This window comes from Hemitrygon akajei, chromosome 10, assembly GCF_048418815.1.
Source record: "Hemitrygon akajei chromosome 10, sHemAka1.3, whole genome shotgun sequence".
Taxonomy (NCBI): domain Eukaryota; kingdom Metazoa; phylum Chordata; class Chondrichthyes; order Myliobatiformes; family Dasyatidae; genus Hemitrygon; species Hemitrygon akajei.
The window spans coordinates 155,983,455-156,003,397 of record NC_133133.1 but is presented as its reverse complement, the minus strand read 5'-3'; the positions used below and the strand labels follow the sequence as shown (position 1 = coordinate 156,003,397).

Below are 19,943 nucleotides of genomic sequence, written 5' to 3'. Positions count from 1 at the left end.
GCAGATTCCGACGTGTTCATTTGATAATGAGAGCGGTCCAAACCAGGATGAACTAACTATTACAGATGATGAACGTGCTGGAGGTCTATGGGTTCCAGGGAAAGGAATGGTCACCACATACATATTTGAAGTAAAATTATACCTATTTCATGAATCTTAATAATATTGAAATGTTGAAGACTAGAAATTGAATAAATATAATCTGTTTATCCAAATGAAAGCATCTGGTGTATTAATATTTTATGCTTCCCAAAGGAGAGAACAAAAGTTTGTAAATACTTTGACACAGATTGTGGAGCCTGGCTTATCTTGCCATTGCAGTGGGAAATGAATTTGGATTTCATCAAAAAACGTGTAGAACAAGTTCAGGTGAGCAACACTTTATGATTTATTGATGACTTAATAACTTAAAAGTGAACTGTAATCTGTAGTACCTGCTGTTGTTCCCATTGTGCTGCTATTTTAAGAAATGAGCATACTCAACTAAAAATGTTACTTTCAAAATAGTAAGTTATTTATTTTATTTAAAGATAGAGCATCAGCAGTAGAATTGAATCTGGGTTGCTGGAGCTGTAATGGTGTTATGCTAAGTACTATGTTACCATGCTGCCAGATCATACATAGTCTGAGGGACAAAATATCTACAGTATACATGTTTGTCACTTAATTTTTTTTGAAAAATAAATTTTCAGGGAGTTAGTGCAAGCTTGTCTTTGAAACCACACTGCAAAGTTACATTTTTTTACTTATTTTGAACTTGATTCTTGTGAGTGATTAATGTTCATCTGATAATATTTAGACAGAAAGCAAAAGAGGAAGGGAAGCCTACATCAGTTTGAAAGTAAGGTTTAGTTCTTTGGAAACCAGATGTAGGTAAATTTCAGTAAGTGTTGTCCTTTTCTATTTCAGGAAGACTTTTGAAATTGTACCTTATGTGCACTTAGCTCTTGAGGGAAGCTCTCGGTGTAAGTTCAAATCTAGCTATGCAACATGAGATATTAAAATGGAGTATTACTAAATAAAGTTAATTGAACTGTACATCAGAAATGAGTATAAGAGCCTTTGCTGTTTTTGGTGACTATATGTTGCCTGGAAATGGTAGTAGTAACTTTGCGGAAAGTGTGTGTAAAAGGGAGATTAGAGGGCAGGTAGTCAAACAATAGGGACAAGGCATAGTTACTGTATATAAATAAATTAGAAACACTGAAATTGAAAGCGACATATAGCACAAAGTGGAAAAAAATTATATGGAGATAAAAAAGGGGGAAATGGAAATGTCAGTCACAGATCTATGTTTGCAAATGAGACCACTGATGTTTGTAAAATATCAGATGGTGACGAGAAGGTGCATAGGAGAGAGATAGTTGGTTGGTGTGAGATAGATGCTTGAGTGCTGTTACAACACCTGCCTCAAATTCAGGGTCACCAAGACCAAGGAACTGACTATGGGCTTCAGAAAGAGGAAGGTGGGAGGACACACAATGTTCCCCCTTAACGGGTCAGCAGGGGAAAGGTGGGCAGCTATAAGTTCCTGGAAAACTGCATCTCAGAGGATCTGTTTTGGGTCCAACACATTGATGGAATCATGAAGAAGGTACACCAACCTGTAGCTATACTTCATTAGGAGGCTGAGGAGATTTGGTATGTCACCAAGGACTCTAGCAAACTGTGGAGAGCATTCTGACTGGTGTGGTAGTGCCATCGAAATGGATTGTAAGAGGTTTCAGAAGAACGCAGTCTCAGCCAGCTCCATCACGGGCACAAGCCTCCCCACCATTGAGGACATCTTCAAAGTGCAGTGTCTCAAGGAGGCGGTTTCTATCATTAAGAAATCACACCATTTTCTCATTACTATCATAAGGGAGGAAGACCCATACTCAACATGTAGGAACTGTTTTTTACTCTCTGACATCAGATTACTGAATGGTCCACGAACCCATGAACACCACCTTGGTATTCGTCTTTAGCACTATTTATTTATTTTTTATTGTAACTTACAGTAATTTGCCGTGCCTGCACTTGACTGCTGCAATAAAACAACAAATTTCATGACTTATGTCAGTGACTATAAACCGGAATCTGATTCTAACCAATCTACTATATTCTAAAAGTCAAAAAGAAAACAACTGGAGATGTTTGAAATCTGAAACAAAACCAATCAATGAAATAAGCATTTGAATCAGGAGCAGGAACCCTTACTTTTTAACAATGACACTGTAGACTGGAGGCCCATGACCCATTCCTCGTCAGGGGATCAGAGGTGGAAGGGGTCACCAACTTTAAATTCCTTGGAGTTATCATTTCAAAGGATCTGACCAGGATCCAGCTCGTAAGTGGTATTACAAAGAAGACATGGTAGTGTCTTTATTTTCTTAGAAGTTTGCACAGATTCGCACGTCATCTAAAACTTTGACAAACTTCCACGGATGTGTGGTGGAGTGCATTCTGACTGGTTGCATCACAGCCTAGTATGGGAACATCAATGCCCTGGAAACACTTACAAGTAGTGGATACAGCCCGGTCCATCACAGGTAAAGCCCTCCCCACCATTGAGCACATTTACAAGGAGCACTGTTGCAGGAAAGTCTTGGCTCTGCCACATCAAATTCCAATTCGGCTTGGCTCTTAAATCGATCAAGCCTTGGAAATTTCCACACCTCACCTTGGCTCCACTTCTGATTGCCTCCAAATTCGCTCCAGCAACTCCAGGTCAGACATGCTGCAACCATCCTGCCCCAGCAAGGCTCCAGTCACATTGCAAAAATGCCACATCATACAGATTCTGCTCGGCTCTGACAGAAAAGCCACAGACCACTGTTGGCAGTAATTGTTTACCAGAAAAAATATGAATCACTAAGTATTTATTTGGTTTTTTTTTGCTTCATCGGCCACCAGCAAGTTGTCGCTCAAACCAGTAAGTGGCAGCATCTTAAACTGAAAGGAGATTGAAGAACAGAAAAGTCAGGCTGTATATTCATAAGCATTTATAGATAGAAGGACTGTTTTAAAAAAGCATAGTTAAAATAGGGATCCTGAATTTTATAAATAAATGAATAGGGTATGAAAGCAAATGGTTCATTGTATCTGCGAAACACTGGATTGACCACAATAAGGGCAATGCATTCAGGTCAGGTTAGAGAAGCCCCTGGGGAGGATGAAGAACAAATGCAGCAGACCGAGTAAAGCTCATAAAATCATACGGAAAGAGAAACAGAATTATTGTTTCAAATCCACGACCTTTCATCAGAAAAAAGTTTCAAGGAATTGGGGGATGGAGGAAGGAAGGCTGGAGAGCTTTGGCTGATTGAGGATGTTTGTTATTTAGAAATGACACTGAGCAGAAAGTTGCTGTTGCGACTCCACTCGGCCTGCCTTCTCGTTGCCATCTGAAATTCTGCCCACAACATGGTGTCGTCAGTGAATTTATAGATGGCACTTGAGCTGTGCTTCCCACACGGTCCCGAGTGCAGAGAGAATAGAGCAGTAGGCTAAGCACACATCCTTGAGGTGCACTTGTGTTGATTGTCAGTGAGGAGGAGATGTTGTCATCAAAATGGACAGGCTGTGGTCTCACACTGAGGAATTCAGAAACCTGTTGCAGAGGGAGGTACAGAGGCCCAGCTTTTCAATTGATACTAAGGGGATGGTGGTGTGGAATGCTGAGCTGCCATGGATAAAGAGCAGCCTGACACAGGTATTGCTGACGTCCAGGAGGTCCAACACCCAGTGGAGAGCTAGTGAGATTGCATCCACTGTAGACCTGTTGTGGCTGTAGGCAAATTGCAGAGGGTCTAGGTCCTTGCTAGCAGTAGTTAATTCTAACCATGACCGACCTCTAAAAGCACTTCATCTCAGTAGATGTGAGTGCTACTGGGCAATAGTCATTGAGGCAGTTCACCCTGCTCTTCCTGGGCACTGGTATGATTGATGCCCTTTTGAAACAGGTGGGAATCTTTGACTGAACTATGAGAGATTAAAGATACCCTTGAACACTCCAGGCAGTTGGTCAGCACAGGTTTTCAGTACACTTCAAAGTACATCATCAGGGCCTGATGCCATGTGAGGGTTTCACCCTCTTGAATGATGTTTTAATGTCAGCCTTCAACACAGAGATCACAGGGTCACCACATACTGTGAGGATATTCTCCCTCTTGCAGCATGCGTAAAAGATGTTAAGCTTATTGGGGAGTGAAGTATCACATCTGATTATACTGTTAACTTTTGCCTTATGTGAAGTAATGACATTCGAACCTTGTTATAGCTGATGTGCATTCAATTGTGACTTTCTTCGCACAAAACTGCCTTTTCTTTGGTGCCAAGTTTGAGAGAGTTCATGAAGGTGGAAAGACTAGAAAAAAAAGTCTTGTTCTTAGAAGAGAAAGATGAGAGTTGATAGATTGAGACATTTAAAATTGTGATGGTTTGGACAAAGAAATGAAAGGAAATGATCTGTTTTGGTAGAAAAGTCAAATGGTATTGTTTTAAATTGCTTGGCAATCAAGGATAACATGAATAGAATTTTTTTCTGTTAGAAAGTGCTCCTGAACTTAAGTTCACTGCCTCAGTAATGTTTGTCTTTTTCATAATGGCTTTTCCTGTAAAACACTCTGGGATATGTTCCTATTAACATATAAAAACAGCATTTTCTGTTCATTAACTTTACTTGAAGTAATATCTTCCTGGGGATTTGATTTTCATGTCAGAAGACGGGCTTCCAGTCTGTAGTAGCTTTGCCCAGAAGGCAAATTTGTAAAAAAAAAAACACCCCTCAATTATTGTCACATATTTAAATCCTTGTCATAGTTGCATGTATTATAGCAATATCAGCTTATTATAAAAATGTTTCAAATTCAATACAAAATAAAATAATGACACATTTTGGCCTTTATTGAAACTTGAGGGGAACCTGCAAATGGTGGCATTTCCTCGCACGTGTGATCAGAGTTTTCAGGTTTGGGACTTGCCACTGGAATGATCCAGGCAAGCAACTGCAAAGAATTGAAGGGAGACAAAGCAAAGAAACTAGATGGAAAAAAGACCATCAAACACCCAAGGGGGAGGGGGGAGGGTGGGGGAAAATCAGAGCCGAGTAATCATTGCAGAACAGTGAGCAGAACTGGCCTGTCCTTCGCCTCTGGTCTCGACACTCTGACCTTTTCAATCTCGCCCAGCGTTTAAATCCTCGTATTGTTCCTCACTCTCGGACAGCTCTGGGGCCTAGAGCCTGTCAGGGTGATTTGGCCTGCATCCTACCTTTCCAGTTTGGCCCAGTGTTTAAATTGATCAGACATCAGGACTTCTCTCGCTCCCGCTTTTGACTGCCTCGAGCATTCCTCGCCTCCAAAGATCTCCCATCCAAGGCCATGGCAATGAACCACTGGTTGAGATGCAAAAAAAAAAAAAAAAAAAAGGGAATTTCAATCTTGTGGCCAGTTAGAGGTCTATAAAATTCTGCACTGGGGTCAATAAGGGCAATGCAAGGACCACCACGCTGGAGGGAGCTGAACTGGGAGTGAGGCCAGCAACCGTTACAGCTTGATGTTCCTGGGAGTTTCCCAGCAGGTTGGGACAAGAGGTCTGGCCTCTCCACAGTAAATGCAGCACCTCTCCCTCTTTGTCTCTTTCGGCTTGTGAGAGCCTGGTCCAGAAGTTGGGATCGGCAGCAGTCAAGGAGGAGTCCTAGCCTGGGGAATAGGAGAGGACGGAGGAGAGTCAGAGGGAAGAGTCTCTTTGGAATAATCCCCTTCATCTTCAATTCCAGTGGGAATTTGAATGGCTGTAACTTGAAGGCCAAGGAACATTATACCAGGAATCCGCAGCATACTTTGGGGTTACCCTCCATCTCTTGGGAGCTGGTAGGTGCAGCAATCCCTCACAAGTGTTGAGGGTCACTAGCTTGAACATGCTTAGAACTGGCAGCCACTTCAGCTGAACTCAGATCCTGCTTACCAGAATCAGAGAGTTTCTGGAGAGAACACAAGAAATAGGAGCAAGAGTAGGCCATCTGGCCTGTTGAGCCTGCTCTGCCATCCAATAAGATCATGGCTGATCTGGCCACGGACTCATCTCCACCTACCTGCCTTTTCCTCAGAACCCTTAATCCCCCTACTATGCAAAAATCTATCCAAACTGGTCTTAAGTTCCTCCTCATCTCCGTCCTAAATCTATTCCCCCGAATCTTGAGGCTATGTCCCCAAGTTCTAGTCTCACCTACCAGTGGAAACAACTTTCCTGCCTCTTATCTATCCCTTTCATAATTTTGTGTTTCTACAAGATCTCCTCATTCTTCTGAATTCTAGTGAGTACAGTTCTAGGCGATTCAATCTCTCCTCATAGTCTAACCTGCTCATCTCTGGAATCAACCTGGTGAATCTCCTCTGCACAACCTCCAAAGTCAGTATATCCTTCTTCAAGAAAGGAGACCAGCACTGCACACAGTACTCCAGGTACAGCCTCAACAGTACTCTTTACAGTTACAGCATAACCCCCCCCCCCACTCTTAAATTCAATTCCTCTAGCAATGAAGGCCAACATTCCATTTGCCTTCTTGATAGCCTGCTGCACCTGGCAACCAACCTGAGAGAGGTGAGCATCTCCTGAAGTATGCCTGCAAGTGCCTCCTGGTAGATCAATTTGGTTCATGATGGCTCAATCGTGCTGTAATGAGAGAAATCACAAACAGTAATAATACAAATGGCTCTCCTACAATTCTTCTTCTGACTTTAAATAGCAACTGGCAGTCCACCTTAAGGGTACATTACCACCTCCAATTGAATTGGAGTGTGGTGTAGAGAATTGGGAATTAAAACCCCAAGTATTTCATTACCAAATGAAACTAAATTACCCAAAAAACCCTATAGATTTTAAATATTGAAAGACAATATTGTGAATTAAAGTCACTTCCATAACTTAAAGTTTTTAAATGAAAACTGTCAACTCCCAAAGCTAGTAGTACAGCCCACATTTGCTTTCTTTCAACCTTATACACTTCACATTGTAAAAGAATTGTTCAACTGTTTCATAACAATGACAAAAACCTGCACATCCCAGAGTGCTGTTTTCTAACAAGGTATAAAGAATAGAATGCCCAATTCTAAGACCTCCTACAATTAGTAGCATGAGGCCTTTAAGTACAGACTTTCCATGAAGGAATATGGCAGGCAATTATTGGCAGTGTGAGTCTTAAAGGGACAGCAGCAGCACACCATACTCTGGGGGAATTGAAGCACCAAAACCTGGATGCCTGCTGCTGTTGTTCAGCCAGGACCATGACATTTTTCCATTATATTGTTGTTCTATGTCTTGTAGTGCAAAGGCATTGTGTGGTCAGGAGTTGAATCATTATGCATAGCCAGATCATGTCTCCCTCATAGTGTTGCATAGGATAGGTCTTCCAGTTTCGTCATGAGTCCCCAGATGTTCATTGGGAAGCCTTTTCAAGGTAATCTGGTCTTTGAGTGAGTTTGCTGCATCTGGACCAGATTTTTTAACTTAATAATTTTGGTACACTTGAGTGCCTTGCTAGGCCACACTGGAGAGCATTTAAGAGTTAACTATATTGGTGTGATCTGGAGACACATATACTAAATTAGTGAACCAAGTGAAAATTTGTGGCAATCCTGTAGTTTTCTGTTCATAGTTATGAAGATTAATTGTTTTTTTTACAGTTGCAAATTACTAATTTCCTCAGCTACCATTCAGGATATTGAACTTGTGTCTCTGGAGTCCGTTGATGGCGAGAAAACACATTATACTTTGGGTACTTTGAAATTTAATTTAAAACAATGCAGCCTTAGAACCTTACTCTAGGTTGGCCAAGAATAGTAAAATGCTTTAACGTGAGACAAATGAGCTCTCATCAAATCAATACTAATGAAATTGTCATAATTCTTATTTCAGGAAAGACTTCCAAGCCTGTCTGATCACCGAGAAGTTACTGCAGCCCTCAGACAATGCAACTATGATGCAGATGAAGTAATTTCCATTTTTTTAGCTATCTTTGGGGATATTCTGTTAATACCATTCAAAAGCCAAAGGGACTACAAAGATGAAAATGGCTACCGGTAAATAAAAGCTGCTGTCCTTAATTATAATCAAAGATGTTCTCTGTGCATAATATTCAATATGCAGATATCAGTCCATTGAATTCAACTATTATTGTTCTGTTCTCGTAAAATTTCTGTAAAGGATTTGAAGAAGACTATTAATTTAATGAAGATTTTTAATATTTGGTAGTTAAGTTACCATATTGAAAACATATTTACTTTTTCCATTAGAAACATTGAAATATTTTGTTTCTTATAGGGTTCACAATTTATGTATCATTTTGCATTAATAATTTGAATTTCAATTCAGTTGAGCTACCTAAAGAGCAATCATTGACAACATTTATGTGGGTTTAAGAATCTTCATAGTTGAAAAATCATTGAACAAGTATTCCTTTCTTGCCAATTTTCATATAGCTTTAAAGCACTATAATTTTTTTTGCTAAAATGTAGTTCTGGTATTTCTATTGCTAGCTCATACACATTACTATACCTAAACATTTGTCCTCAATCATTTTCTAAACCAAACCGAGAATTTGGCTTCTGTCTATGCTACAAAAATGTAAGGCTGATCTGAAATTGATATGTCTAGTACAGATGCCAATAGGCTATTTAATTACAACCATGGAGACATAGAACACTACAGCATAGAAGGAGGCTCTTTGACCCATCTAGTCAGGGCTGAACTGTTACTCTGCCTATCAACCCACATCTGGACCATAGCCCTCCATACCCCTCCCATAAATTGGAATAATTTCTTCTGCTTTAATCTCAGATTACATGATTGGCTTTATGCTAAGTTTGGACTATTTGGGATGAGCTTGGTAAAAGCTGGTCCAAACTGAAAACATCATCCATGCACTCGGATGTAATTGTGTTCTGTGGAGGCTGGTAAAACCAGGACTTTAGCCCTCATCACCAATTTATGATAAGGAAGCGGTGAAGATACAGAAGGGGAAGATGTGGGGAAAGAGCAGCATAAAGAAGTAGCAGAGCCAGAACAGACTCAACTATAAATACACCCAGCTGTCAGAATTCATCCAGGGATTAGTTTGCAAGACCAATCCTGCCCATCCTTGTACACTACCCTCCTCAGTTCTGCTATCAGAATGCCATCCTGTACTAAAACCCTTACACTCAATTGACGACATACTTAGCACCAACGCCAAATTTAGAGAGAAGATTTGCTGTTTTAGCACCCGTGTGACCAATTTGTCTTGCAAGCTCACTGTTACAGATATGTCAGTGGCTACACCTTGGCAGATGGGAGTACTTTCAGCTCTTTAGACAGAGACGGCAGGTTATTTGAAGAAGCTGTCAGCCTTCAGAGCATATTTTCTGGCTGCAGAGATGTACTGTTGGCAGGGGCGGGGCGGGAAACAGATATGTCCATTCAGCCATGTGGCATTATAATGTACACAGTTCGAGTGTGTGTCAAGTCTGACTAATTGGTGATTCCTGAAAGAGGTCCTGAGCATTCTGTATGGCTGTGCAGAAGTAAAATGGAGGAGTTTTACTCCGATTGGCCTACTCCTGCTCCTATCTCTTATGTTCTTATGAGTAATGCGAAGCTTTGAAAGCCCCCAACAACACTTGGTCCCGACACCGAGATGGCAGTGACACTGCATCTCCAGACACTGGTCTTCTGAACACTTCATAGAGGGCTAATGAGCTGCTGTAAGCGGCTGCAGCTCTTTGTGTAACGTGTCCGTGAGATGCAAGTGATAAGCTAAGGTGAGAAGAAACTTTCTGTGACATCTTTGTTTTACCCGGCCACTTGCTTCATTATGAACTTTCTACCCTTCCCATGAAGGTCAGCATGTCCTCATTCACAGTGGAGAGGGAATGCAGGTTGATACAACCTTTTTCAGGTGCTGTCTTTTTTGTTCATGCTTGGGCAATCTCCTTTTGCCAGTGGGAAGCTAATGAGCTAGTGAAAGCTTATGGCTCATTTACGTAAGAGGGTTGCAAAGTTATACAATATACCTAGCTTCATTTGCAGGGTGAGAACATTCGAGAGGATGTTTCCCATCATGGAAAAAGCTTGAACTATGTTGCATGTTGCTGAACAAATGTCACTCCCCTCTTTAAAAAGGGAGGGAGGCAAAAGCCAGGAAATTATGGACCAGATATCCTGATTTCAGTGGTTGGCAAAAAGTTAATTTCATTTTTAAAGGTGCAGTTATGGAGGCACATGATAAAATAGGTTGAAGTCAGCATCCTTTCCTTAAGGGGAAATCTTGCCTGACCAATGTGTTGGAATTCCTTGAGAAATTGACGGGTGGGATAGACAAAGGAGAGTTAGATAGATAGATAGATAGATACTTTATTCATCCCCATGGGGAAATTCAACATTTTTTCCAATGTCCCATACACTTGTTGTAGCAAAACTAATTACATACAATACTTAACTCAGTAAAAATATGATATGCATCTAAATCACTCTCTCAAAAAGCATTAATAATAGCTTTTAAAAAGTTCTTAAGTAGTTTACTTAGATACATTAAATACAATCAACCCCGGCACTTTAACATATCTTACTCCTGGCGGTTGAATTGTAAAGCCTAATGGCATTGGTGAGTATTGACCTCTTCATCCTGTCTGAGGAGCATTGCATCGATAGCAACCTGTCGCTGAAACTGCTTCTCTGTCTCTGGATGGTGCTATGTAGAGGATGTTCAGGGTTTTCCATAATTGACCGTAGCCTACTCAGTGCCCTTCGCTCAGCTACCGATGTTATACTCTCCAGTACTTTGCCCACGACAGAGCCCGCCTTCCTTACCAGCTTATTAAGACGTGAGGCGTCCCTCTTCTTAATGCTGCCTCCCCAACATGCCACCACAAAGAAGAGGGCGCTCTCCACAACTGACCTATAGAACATCTTCAGCATCTCACTACAGACATTGAATGACGCCAACCTTCTAAGGAAGTACAGTCGACTCTGTGCCTTCCTGCACAAGGCATCTGTGTTGGCAGTCCAGTCTAGCTTCTCGTCTAACTGTACTCCCAGATACTTGTAGGTCTTAACCTGCTCCACACATTCTCCATTAATGATCACTGGCTCCATATGAGGCCTAGATCTCCTAAAGTCCACCACCATCTCCTTGGTCTTGGTGATATTGAGACGCAGGTAGTTTGAGTTGCACCATATCACAAAGTCCTGTATCAGTTTCCTATACTCCTCCTCCTGTCCATTCCTGACACACCCCACTATGGCCGTGTCGTCAGCGAACTTCTGCACATGGCAGGACTCCAAATTATATTGGAAGTCTGATGTGTACAGGGTGAACAGGACCGGAGAGAGCACGGTCCCTTGCGGCGCTCCTGTGCTGCTGACCACCATGTCAGACCTACAGTCTCCCAACCGCACATACTGAGGTCTATCTGTCAAGTAGTCCACTATACAATCCACCATGTGAGAGTCTACTCCCATCTCCGTTAGTTTGTGCCTTAAGATCTTGGGCTGGATGGTGTTAAAGGCACTAGAGAAGTCCAGGAATGTAATCCTCACAGCACCACTGACCCCATCTAGGTGAGAGAGGGATTTGTGCAGCAAATATGTGATAGCATCCTCCACTCCCACCTTCTCCTTATACGCAAACTGAAGAGGATCCCGGGCGTGCCTGGTTTGTGGCCTCAGATTCTGTATTATCAGCCGCTCCATGGTCTTCATCACGTGCAACGTCAAGGCAACAGGTCTGAAGTCATTCAACTCCTTTGGTTGTGGTTTCTTCGGTACTGGGACAATACAGGATGTTTTCCACTGTCTGGGTACTCTCCTCTGCTCCAGGCTCATGTTGAAGATGCGCTGTAGTGGTTCTCCCAGCTCAGTCGCACAGGCCCTCAGTAATCGTGGGGAAACTCCATCCGGTCCTGCCGCCTTGCTGGTACAGATCTTCCTCAGTTGACCTTCCACCTGTGCAGTCGTAATCCTGGGCGTGGGCAAGGTCTCCCGTGAGTGGCTATTTTCCTGTGAGGGAAGTAAGCCTGGTGTGGAGTTCTGCGGTGAGGATGAGATTGTGCTGTTGAACCTATTGAAGAAGTTGTTCAGCTGGTTCACTTTCTCCACATCTCCACTTATGTTTGCCCCCCGCTTTGCACCGCATCCGGTGATGATCTTCATCCCATCCCACACCTCCTTCATGCTTTTTTTCTGCAGCTTTTGTTCTAGCTTCCTCCTATACTGCTCCTTTGCCCCCCTTATCTGTACTCTGAGTCCCTTCTGAACTCTTTTAAGCTCCAACCGATCACCATCTTTAAAGGCCCTCTTCTTCTGGTTTAGGAGGCCTTTGATGTGACTAGTGATCCAGGGCTTATTATTGGGATAGCAGCGAACAGTGAATGTTGTGTACTTGAATTTTCAGAAGGCCTTTGACAAGGTGCCAAACATGAGGCTGCAAAACAAGATAAGAGCCTGTGGTATTACAGGAAAGATACTAGCATGCATAGAAGATTGGCTGACTGGCAGAAGGCAAAGAGTGGGAATAAAGGGCTGCTCTGACTAGTGGTGCTCTATAGGGTTTGGAGTTGGGACACTACTTTTAATGTTATATGTTAATAGTCCAGATGACAGAATTGATGGCTTTGTGGCCTGTGGATGATATGAAGATAGGTCGAGGAGCAGGTAGGGTTGAGGAAGTAGGGAGTCTGCAGAAAAGCTGGACAGATTAGGAGAAAGGGCAAAGAGTGTCAGATAAAGTATAGTGTTCGGTCATGCACTTTGGTCGCAGAAATAAAGGCATAGACTACTTTCAAAACAGGGAGTGAATTTGGAAACCAGAGCTGTAAAGCAACTTGGGAGTCCTAGTGGTGAACTTGCAGATTGAGTCAGTAGTAAAGAGAGCAAATGCAATGTTAGCATTCATTTCGAGAGGACTTGCAAAAGCAAAGATGTAATGCTGAGGCTTTATAAGGCATTGGTCAGACCACATTTGTGAGCAGTTTTGCGCCCGATATCTAAGAAAAGATTTGTTGGTGCTTAAGAGGTTTCAGAAGAGGTTATGAAAAAGATCCTGGTGATGAAAGTGTTAATGTATGAGGGACATTTGACGGTTCAGGGCCTGTACTTGCTGGAATTGAGAAGAATGAGGGTGGAACTCTTGAATATTGAAAGACCGAGATAGAGTGCACATGGAGAGGAGTTTTCCAGATCTGGGAGAGTCCAGAGGGCACAGCCTCAGAATCAAAGGACAGAGATGAGGAGGAATTTCCTTAGCTAGAGGGAGTTGAACCTGTGGAATTCTTTGCTACAGAGGCTGTGTAGGCCAAATCATTGAATATGCTTAAAGTGGAGGCTGATAGGCTCTTGATTATAAAGATGTCAAAGGTTATGAGGGGAAGACAGGAGTATAGGATTGAGAGGGAAATGAGTCTTAATCAAATGGTGAGCAGTCTCAATGGGCCAGTTGGCCTAATTTTTCTCCTATGTCTTATAGTCTAAAAAGAGAATGCCCACTAAAGTAGATGAGAGAATTCCTTCTCTTAGAGGACCTTGGCTCTCTGTAATTCATGATCCCACACATGTAGATGTGGAAACTGAATGGTTGGACATAGAGGATTTAAGGTTATGGAATACAGATGGCAATGTAGAGCTGAGGACAACATTGCATCACCCATGATCTCATTGAATGGCTGAGCAAGCTCAAGGGCTTGCATAGCAACTGTTCCTTACAGGAGCTGGATGACCATGCGTATACTGTGTAAAGGCTGGACCACAGCTAGAATACCATGCAATGTTCTTATGATTAAACTGTATGAAGGGTGCAATCGAGAAACAGCAGAGATAAAAACATAAAATAGTGCAAGTACTGAGCAGTGCTGGTATCTATGGTGGATTAAGCAGGATTACATCAGAACTGGAAATTCTGAAAACTTATTATTTAAACTGCAGGGAGAAACTGAGAAAATAGTTAATGAACATGAGAGGGTGGAGACCAAAGAGAGAGGATGATACTGGAGGATTGGAGGAAGAATGGAGCAGAGACACCTAAACAAAATAAATGAAAATTCCAAATGTTGTGAAATACAGAAAGCAGTATTTGCTGGAAATATGTAATGTAGGAGAGGTCTAGGAAATCCCAGGTAATCAGGCAACTCTTCAGTTACATTCAAACTGACCAGGGACTGAAAACTAAAGTGCTGCAAATGATGGATATCTGAAACAGAAGCAGGAAGCACTGGAAATACTGTTCAGACCAGTCAGTATCATGGAGGGGACAACAGAACCAATTCCACCCCCCCCCCCCGGAAAGATTTGAAATGACAATTTCTTTCCTCCTCCCTCACCACAGGTAGTAACCAATCTGCCAAGCACCATCAGAATTCCCTCTTATAGCACAAATGCCCAGTTCAGTCTCAAACTGAAACAGCTTGTTATCTGAAATTGTTAAATTAGGTGTTAAACACCGAAGGCTGAAGGATGCCTCGAGTAAATCTGATATCATTCTACAAGATTACGTTGGAGTGGTGTAAGAGGACAGAGTGGGAGCAGCATGGACACAAGCACCTGGAAGCTTGCTTTACTCTGGCCAGCTGAATGAGGATGTTCTGCAAAATCATCATCCAGCCCGCATTTGTTTTTTCCCAGCACTCTGAGTTCAGTTCATTGAATGGGAAGAGGTGCACTTGAAATGCTGTTTTGCCTGTTTGTGTTCCTGGACACTGAAAAGGAGGAGATGCCATCTTGGACAATGTCTCCCATCCACTCCATAATGTACTGGTTAGGCACAGGAGTACATTCAGCCAGAGACTCATTCCACTGAGCGTCATAGGAAGTCATTCCTGCCTGTGGTCATCAAACTTTACAACTCCTCCCTCGGAGTGTCAGACACCCTGAGCCAATAGGCTGGTCCTGGACTTATTTCCACTTGGCATGATTAACTTATTATTTAATTATTTATGGTTTTATATTGCTATATTTCTACACTATTCTTGGTTGGTGCGACTATAATGAAACCGAATTTCCCTCAGGATCAATAAAGTATGTCTGTCTGTCTGACTCCTGTGGATGTGTGGGAAGGTGCCATGAGAAGATGTTGGTGGCAATAGATGAATGAACTTAGGAGTTACAGAAGGAATGCTTCATTTGGAATGCTGCAACAGAAAGAGAGGATGAGTCCAGTGATGACTTTATTTTTAACTTGGTGGGAACTATGGAGGATGACGCACTGAATGTGGAGAATGGTGGGATAGAGATTACGAAAAGGAAACACTTTCCTTGTTCTGGGTGGAAAAACATGTGTGGGAGTAGAAGTGGGAGAAAAGAAACAGGCACCGTTCAACCCCCTTCCCCTTTCCCAGTGCCCATTCCATAATATTAGTGCAGGATGTCCTATTAATGTCTTTTCCAAAAAAAATTGTTTGGGAAGGAGTAGACTCAACGCTAAATCTATTCATTTCTCATTACTCTTTGGACACATTATTCTGAAGTTCTAAAAGTTCTTCACTGTTTGCAGAATGATACATTATTGCTTTGCACAATGCAGATGGCTTTTAATTGGAGACAGTGACATCCAGGCCCAAAGAGTTACACCGCCAATAAGTTAGATAAGTCTGTAGGGATAACACATCATCTTAGTGTAGCTGTGAATACATTCAGGGAACTGCCTAACCATCTGTGCAAGTATTACCATACTGCACTGAATACAACTGCATCAAGGGATATGAAGATCAGGCAGGAAAATGAGCTTGGGATTGAAGGCCAGACGTAATTTTAATGAATGACAGAGGAGTTTTGGACCATTATCTTTTGGACTTATCTCACACCTTTGATAACATTGATATTTACTATTAAAATGTCTATTATATAGAATTGCTGAAAAGACAACTAAAGCAATGAGAATAAATACAAAGAAAACAATTATGGATGCAAATGTTTCTGCCAGAGGTCTGATAGCGCTCACTATTAATAAGGCAGAGCTCCAAAGCAATTTCAAGTGTGAGACACAAGAGAATTTAAATGCAGATGCAGAAATATTGTCGTTGAAGAGACTCCATTCTGTTGTTGGTTTCTGAAGAACTGCATTCCATCTCAGACGCTAGGAGCAACACAATATCCCTGTACATGCACACAGATATAAAGTAAAGGTGAAAGCCCTGTAAAGGACAGTGTTTTATTTCAGTCTCATACATTAGCATCTTGCAGCACGTATTATAAGCAAAATTAAATGTGCAAGGGGATATTTAACAATGATCACTTTAATGACACAATTAATATTGGGTTTAAATGCAGTCTCAATACATTTGTTTATGTTTCAATGTAAAGTTCGTGTGATTAATAATAGCTTATTTTATTTATTCTAAGCCATTTGATAGAAAGGGATATAATCATTGACAACCTACGACAGAAACTGGAACAAAGTAACACAACAGTGGAAAACCTCCATGAGAAAATCAGAGAGTTGTTGGAGGACAATTGTCAACAATCTGAAATGATTCAGCACCTTAACAGAAAAATATCAGAGCTGGAGGTTAATCATAAGGAAGCTCTTGACAGAATCGCAGCTTTGCAAAAAATATGTGGGACCTACAATTCTGTCTCGATAACACCTGGTTCATATATGGAGCCAAAGCGATTACTGGAACTTCATAAATGCACTCGTGAATTAAGTATTTCCAACAGACATCTTAGATCTATGCTAAATCATAAAATTTCAGAAATCAGTCAAACCTTAAATAAAATTATGGATCCTGTGCTAAAACTGAAAAATACTGAAGCAGCATTAACTCAAGAAACTGAAGACCTAAGGTCTTTATATAAGAAGGAAGCTCTGGAAAAAAAGTTGCTTTATAACAAACTCCAGGAGATTTGTGGAAACGTAAAAGTATTTTGTCGCTGTAGGCAAGATTCAGAGGCTCAGACCATACTGGATTTTCCTTCAGAAAACGAGATCACAGTTAATCAAAATGGAAATGTGAAAAGATTTTCCTTTCATAAAGTTTATCCTCCTTACACCACTCAGGTAAATATTCAAATTATAAAATGTGAATCATTCCCAATGGATTTCTACTCCTATCAAATGTCTTTGTTTTTAGTATTTAATTTGGGTACGCTGCCATTATAGTCATGGTCTTGAATACAGCCATTCGATAAATCAAGGTACCAACTCGGCTCTTGGCACTATGGCCACTCAATAATGCCAAATACCAATAATATGTGAAACTTGCAAAATTCAACTTTTATATACCATCAATATCTTTCAAATCTGGAAATGGAAGAAATTTACTAAAATACCATTTTCTGTTTTATGTTACTTATAAATATGGAAAATAAGTAGTGTACTTAAAGATTTTTAGCAAACATAGATATAAAAATTAAATGTAATGATATCAACAATTAACTTATTCTATTGTTTTCTAAGCTATTGACATGTGAAAACCTATTTTAGAAATAAATTTTCTAAAAGCATTCACTTAAAGTTAAGTTCAAAGTAAATTTATTATCAAAATACATGTATTTAACCGTATATAATCCTGAGATTCATTTTCTTGCAGACATTCGCAGTAAATAGAAGAAACGCAATAGAATCAGTGAAAGACCACCCCCCCAACAGGACAGTCAAACAACCAATTTACAAAAGTCCTCAAACTATGCAAATTTACAAAAATAATAAATAAATAAATAAATAAATAAATAGATAAACAAACAAACAAACAAACAATAAGTATTGAGAGCATGAGATGAAGAGTCCTTGAAAGTGAGTTCTAGTTGAGTGATGGGGCAAGAGCCTGATGGTTGAGGGGAATAACTGTTCCTGAACCCGATGCTGTAGGTCCTCAGGCTCCTCTACCTTCTGCCTGATGGTAGCAATGAGCAGGGTGTATGGCCTGGATGTTGGGGTCCTTGATGATGAATGCTCCTTTTCTGCGACAGTGCTTTGTGTAGATGTGGTATATTCTGTGACTGTTCAATAGCTGAACTGAAAGACATAACTTGTTGTCAATAAAACACACACAAAAAGATTTCATCGGTTTCTTTAGAGTAGAATCTATGAACTAGAATCTACTATCAATGAACTTTGTGTTCTTAGAATCCAAACTAATTCCAATTCTCTTTTGTTAGTTAGATAAATATTTTTGTATTCAATATCCATTATTAATGTTTATTTTTAAAATTAAAATCATTAAATGCAATAATATTTTACTGAAGTGTTATTATCACTTTAATGAGAAGATCATCAGGGTCTCTCTTCCCACCATTACGGACATTTACACTACACACTGCATCCACAAAGCAAACAGCATTATGAAGGACCCTAAGCACCCCTCATACAATCTCTTCTCCCTCCTGCCGTCTGGGAAAAGGCACCGAAGCATTCGAGCTCTCACGACCAGACTATGTAACAGTTTCTTCCCCGAAGCTATCAGACTCCTCAATACCCACAGCCTGGACTGACGCCTTACTGCCCTATTGACTTGTTTATTATTTATTGTAATGCCTGCACTGTTTTGTGCACTTTATGCAGTCCTGGGTAGGTCTGTAGTCTAGTGTAGTTTTTTTTCTGTGTTGCTTTTTTACATAGTTCAGTCTAGTTTTTGTACTGTGTCATGTAACACCATGGTTCTGAAAAACGTTGTCTCATTTTTACTATGTATTGTACCAGCAGTTATGGTCGAAATGACAATAAAAGTGACTTGACTTGACTTGACTAGTCAGTTTAGTTCACTCATTAGTTCAGTCACATCTGCTGGACTCCTGACATACAGAAAATTGGATCACTAAAAGATATCCATAATAGTGTAATGTCTTGTTGCTATCATGCTGTATACTTATGCAATGAGAAGGATCTAGTACCTGAAGAGGTAACATTGATTATTTTGCTTAATGTATTCATTTCTTGTTGAAATACATTAGGACCAAGTGTTTGAAGGGACACAACCCATCATTACATCTTGTGCAGACGGCTACAATATCTGCATTGTTGCCTATGGTCAAACAGGCTCAGGAAAGACCTACACAATGATGGGAAATGAAGGTGATCCTGGAGTGAACATAAGGTCAGCACCACCAAAGCACTTTATCGTGCAAAAACTGGGTGAATTAAGTTAATGTTATTTTTCCATGGAGAATCTTGCACTTGTAAAGATGAAATGACTCGTTCACACTTCATTTTACATAAGTACATACGCTTCAACTGGGTAACATTAAAACCTTCTGTTCATTTACTTTAGATCAATCGGGGAACTTCTTCGAATATGTCAGCAAAGAAAAAGTATCAGGTATACTATAAAGGTAAATATCATTTAAATGTTTTACTTTTAAAATATGAGTTAAAAATTTTATGAGACACTGATTTCTTCAAAGCTGTTAATTGAAGTGCTATAGTGAATCTAATTGAGGAAGTATGTATTTGCCCCATACACCATACAGGAATGGAATTTCCAATGAAGTAAGACCTGAACCACACAGACCATAAGATTATGCAGCTTTTGATCTGACTCATTTAACAGTCGGATAATCAAAAACTATAATCGAACAAATGTGCAAGGACAAAAAAAAACTTACCTATTTTTCATATTTAGTATTTTTATGAGTTTATAATGTTTATAATTGTTATTTCATCTGTTCTTGGAATTTGTTCAGCTAATCTTTCGCCAGATCGGACCAAACGGGGAATGTTTAGGAAACGAGAAAAGGAACTGAATCATTACCAATATCGCAGAAAAAATTGAAGTTGTTTAAGCTTTTTGAAAAAAATTTTGTAGAATATGAAGGTCTACAGTTTAGCTCAGAAGACAAATGTTCATTCAGTCCAGATGGAACCACAACAGACAACTATGTAGGTGTTCTTGTAAAGATGAAGTGACTCGTTCACACTTCATTTTACATAAATACACACGCTTAAGCTGGTTAACATTGGATATACTTATCCCATCTCTGATCTCGATGTTAGTCAACTC

General features: G+C 40.5%; 1 protein-coding gene across 1 annotated transcript in view; it reads left to right on the top strand.

The window, feature by feature from the left end:
* The window catches only part of LOC140734125 (kinesin-like protein klp-3), a 48,119-nt gene that overhangs the window by 5,899 nt on the left and 22,277 nt on the right, over nucleotides 1-19,943 (top strand). The window contains exons 3-8 of the mRNA XM_073057704.1: nucleotides 5-130; nucleotides 256-369; nucleotides 7,900-8,063; nucleotides 16,348-17,005; nucleotides 18,898-19,040; nucleotides 19,215-19,275. Of these exons, the coding sequence (XP_072913805.1) occupies nucleotides 5-130; nucleotides 256-369; nucleotides 7,900-8,063; nucleotides 16,348-17,005; nucleotides 18,898-19,040; nucleotides 19,215-19,275 (1,266 nt within the window). The remainder of the gene's footprint in view (nucleotides 1-4; nucleotides 131-255; nucleotides 370-7,899; nucleotides 8,064-16,347; nucleotides 17,006-18,897; nucleotides 19,041-19,214; nucleotides 19,276-19,943) is intronic.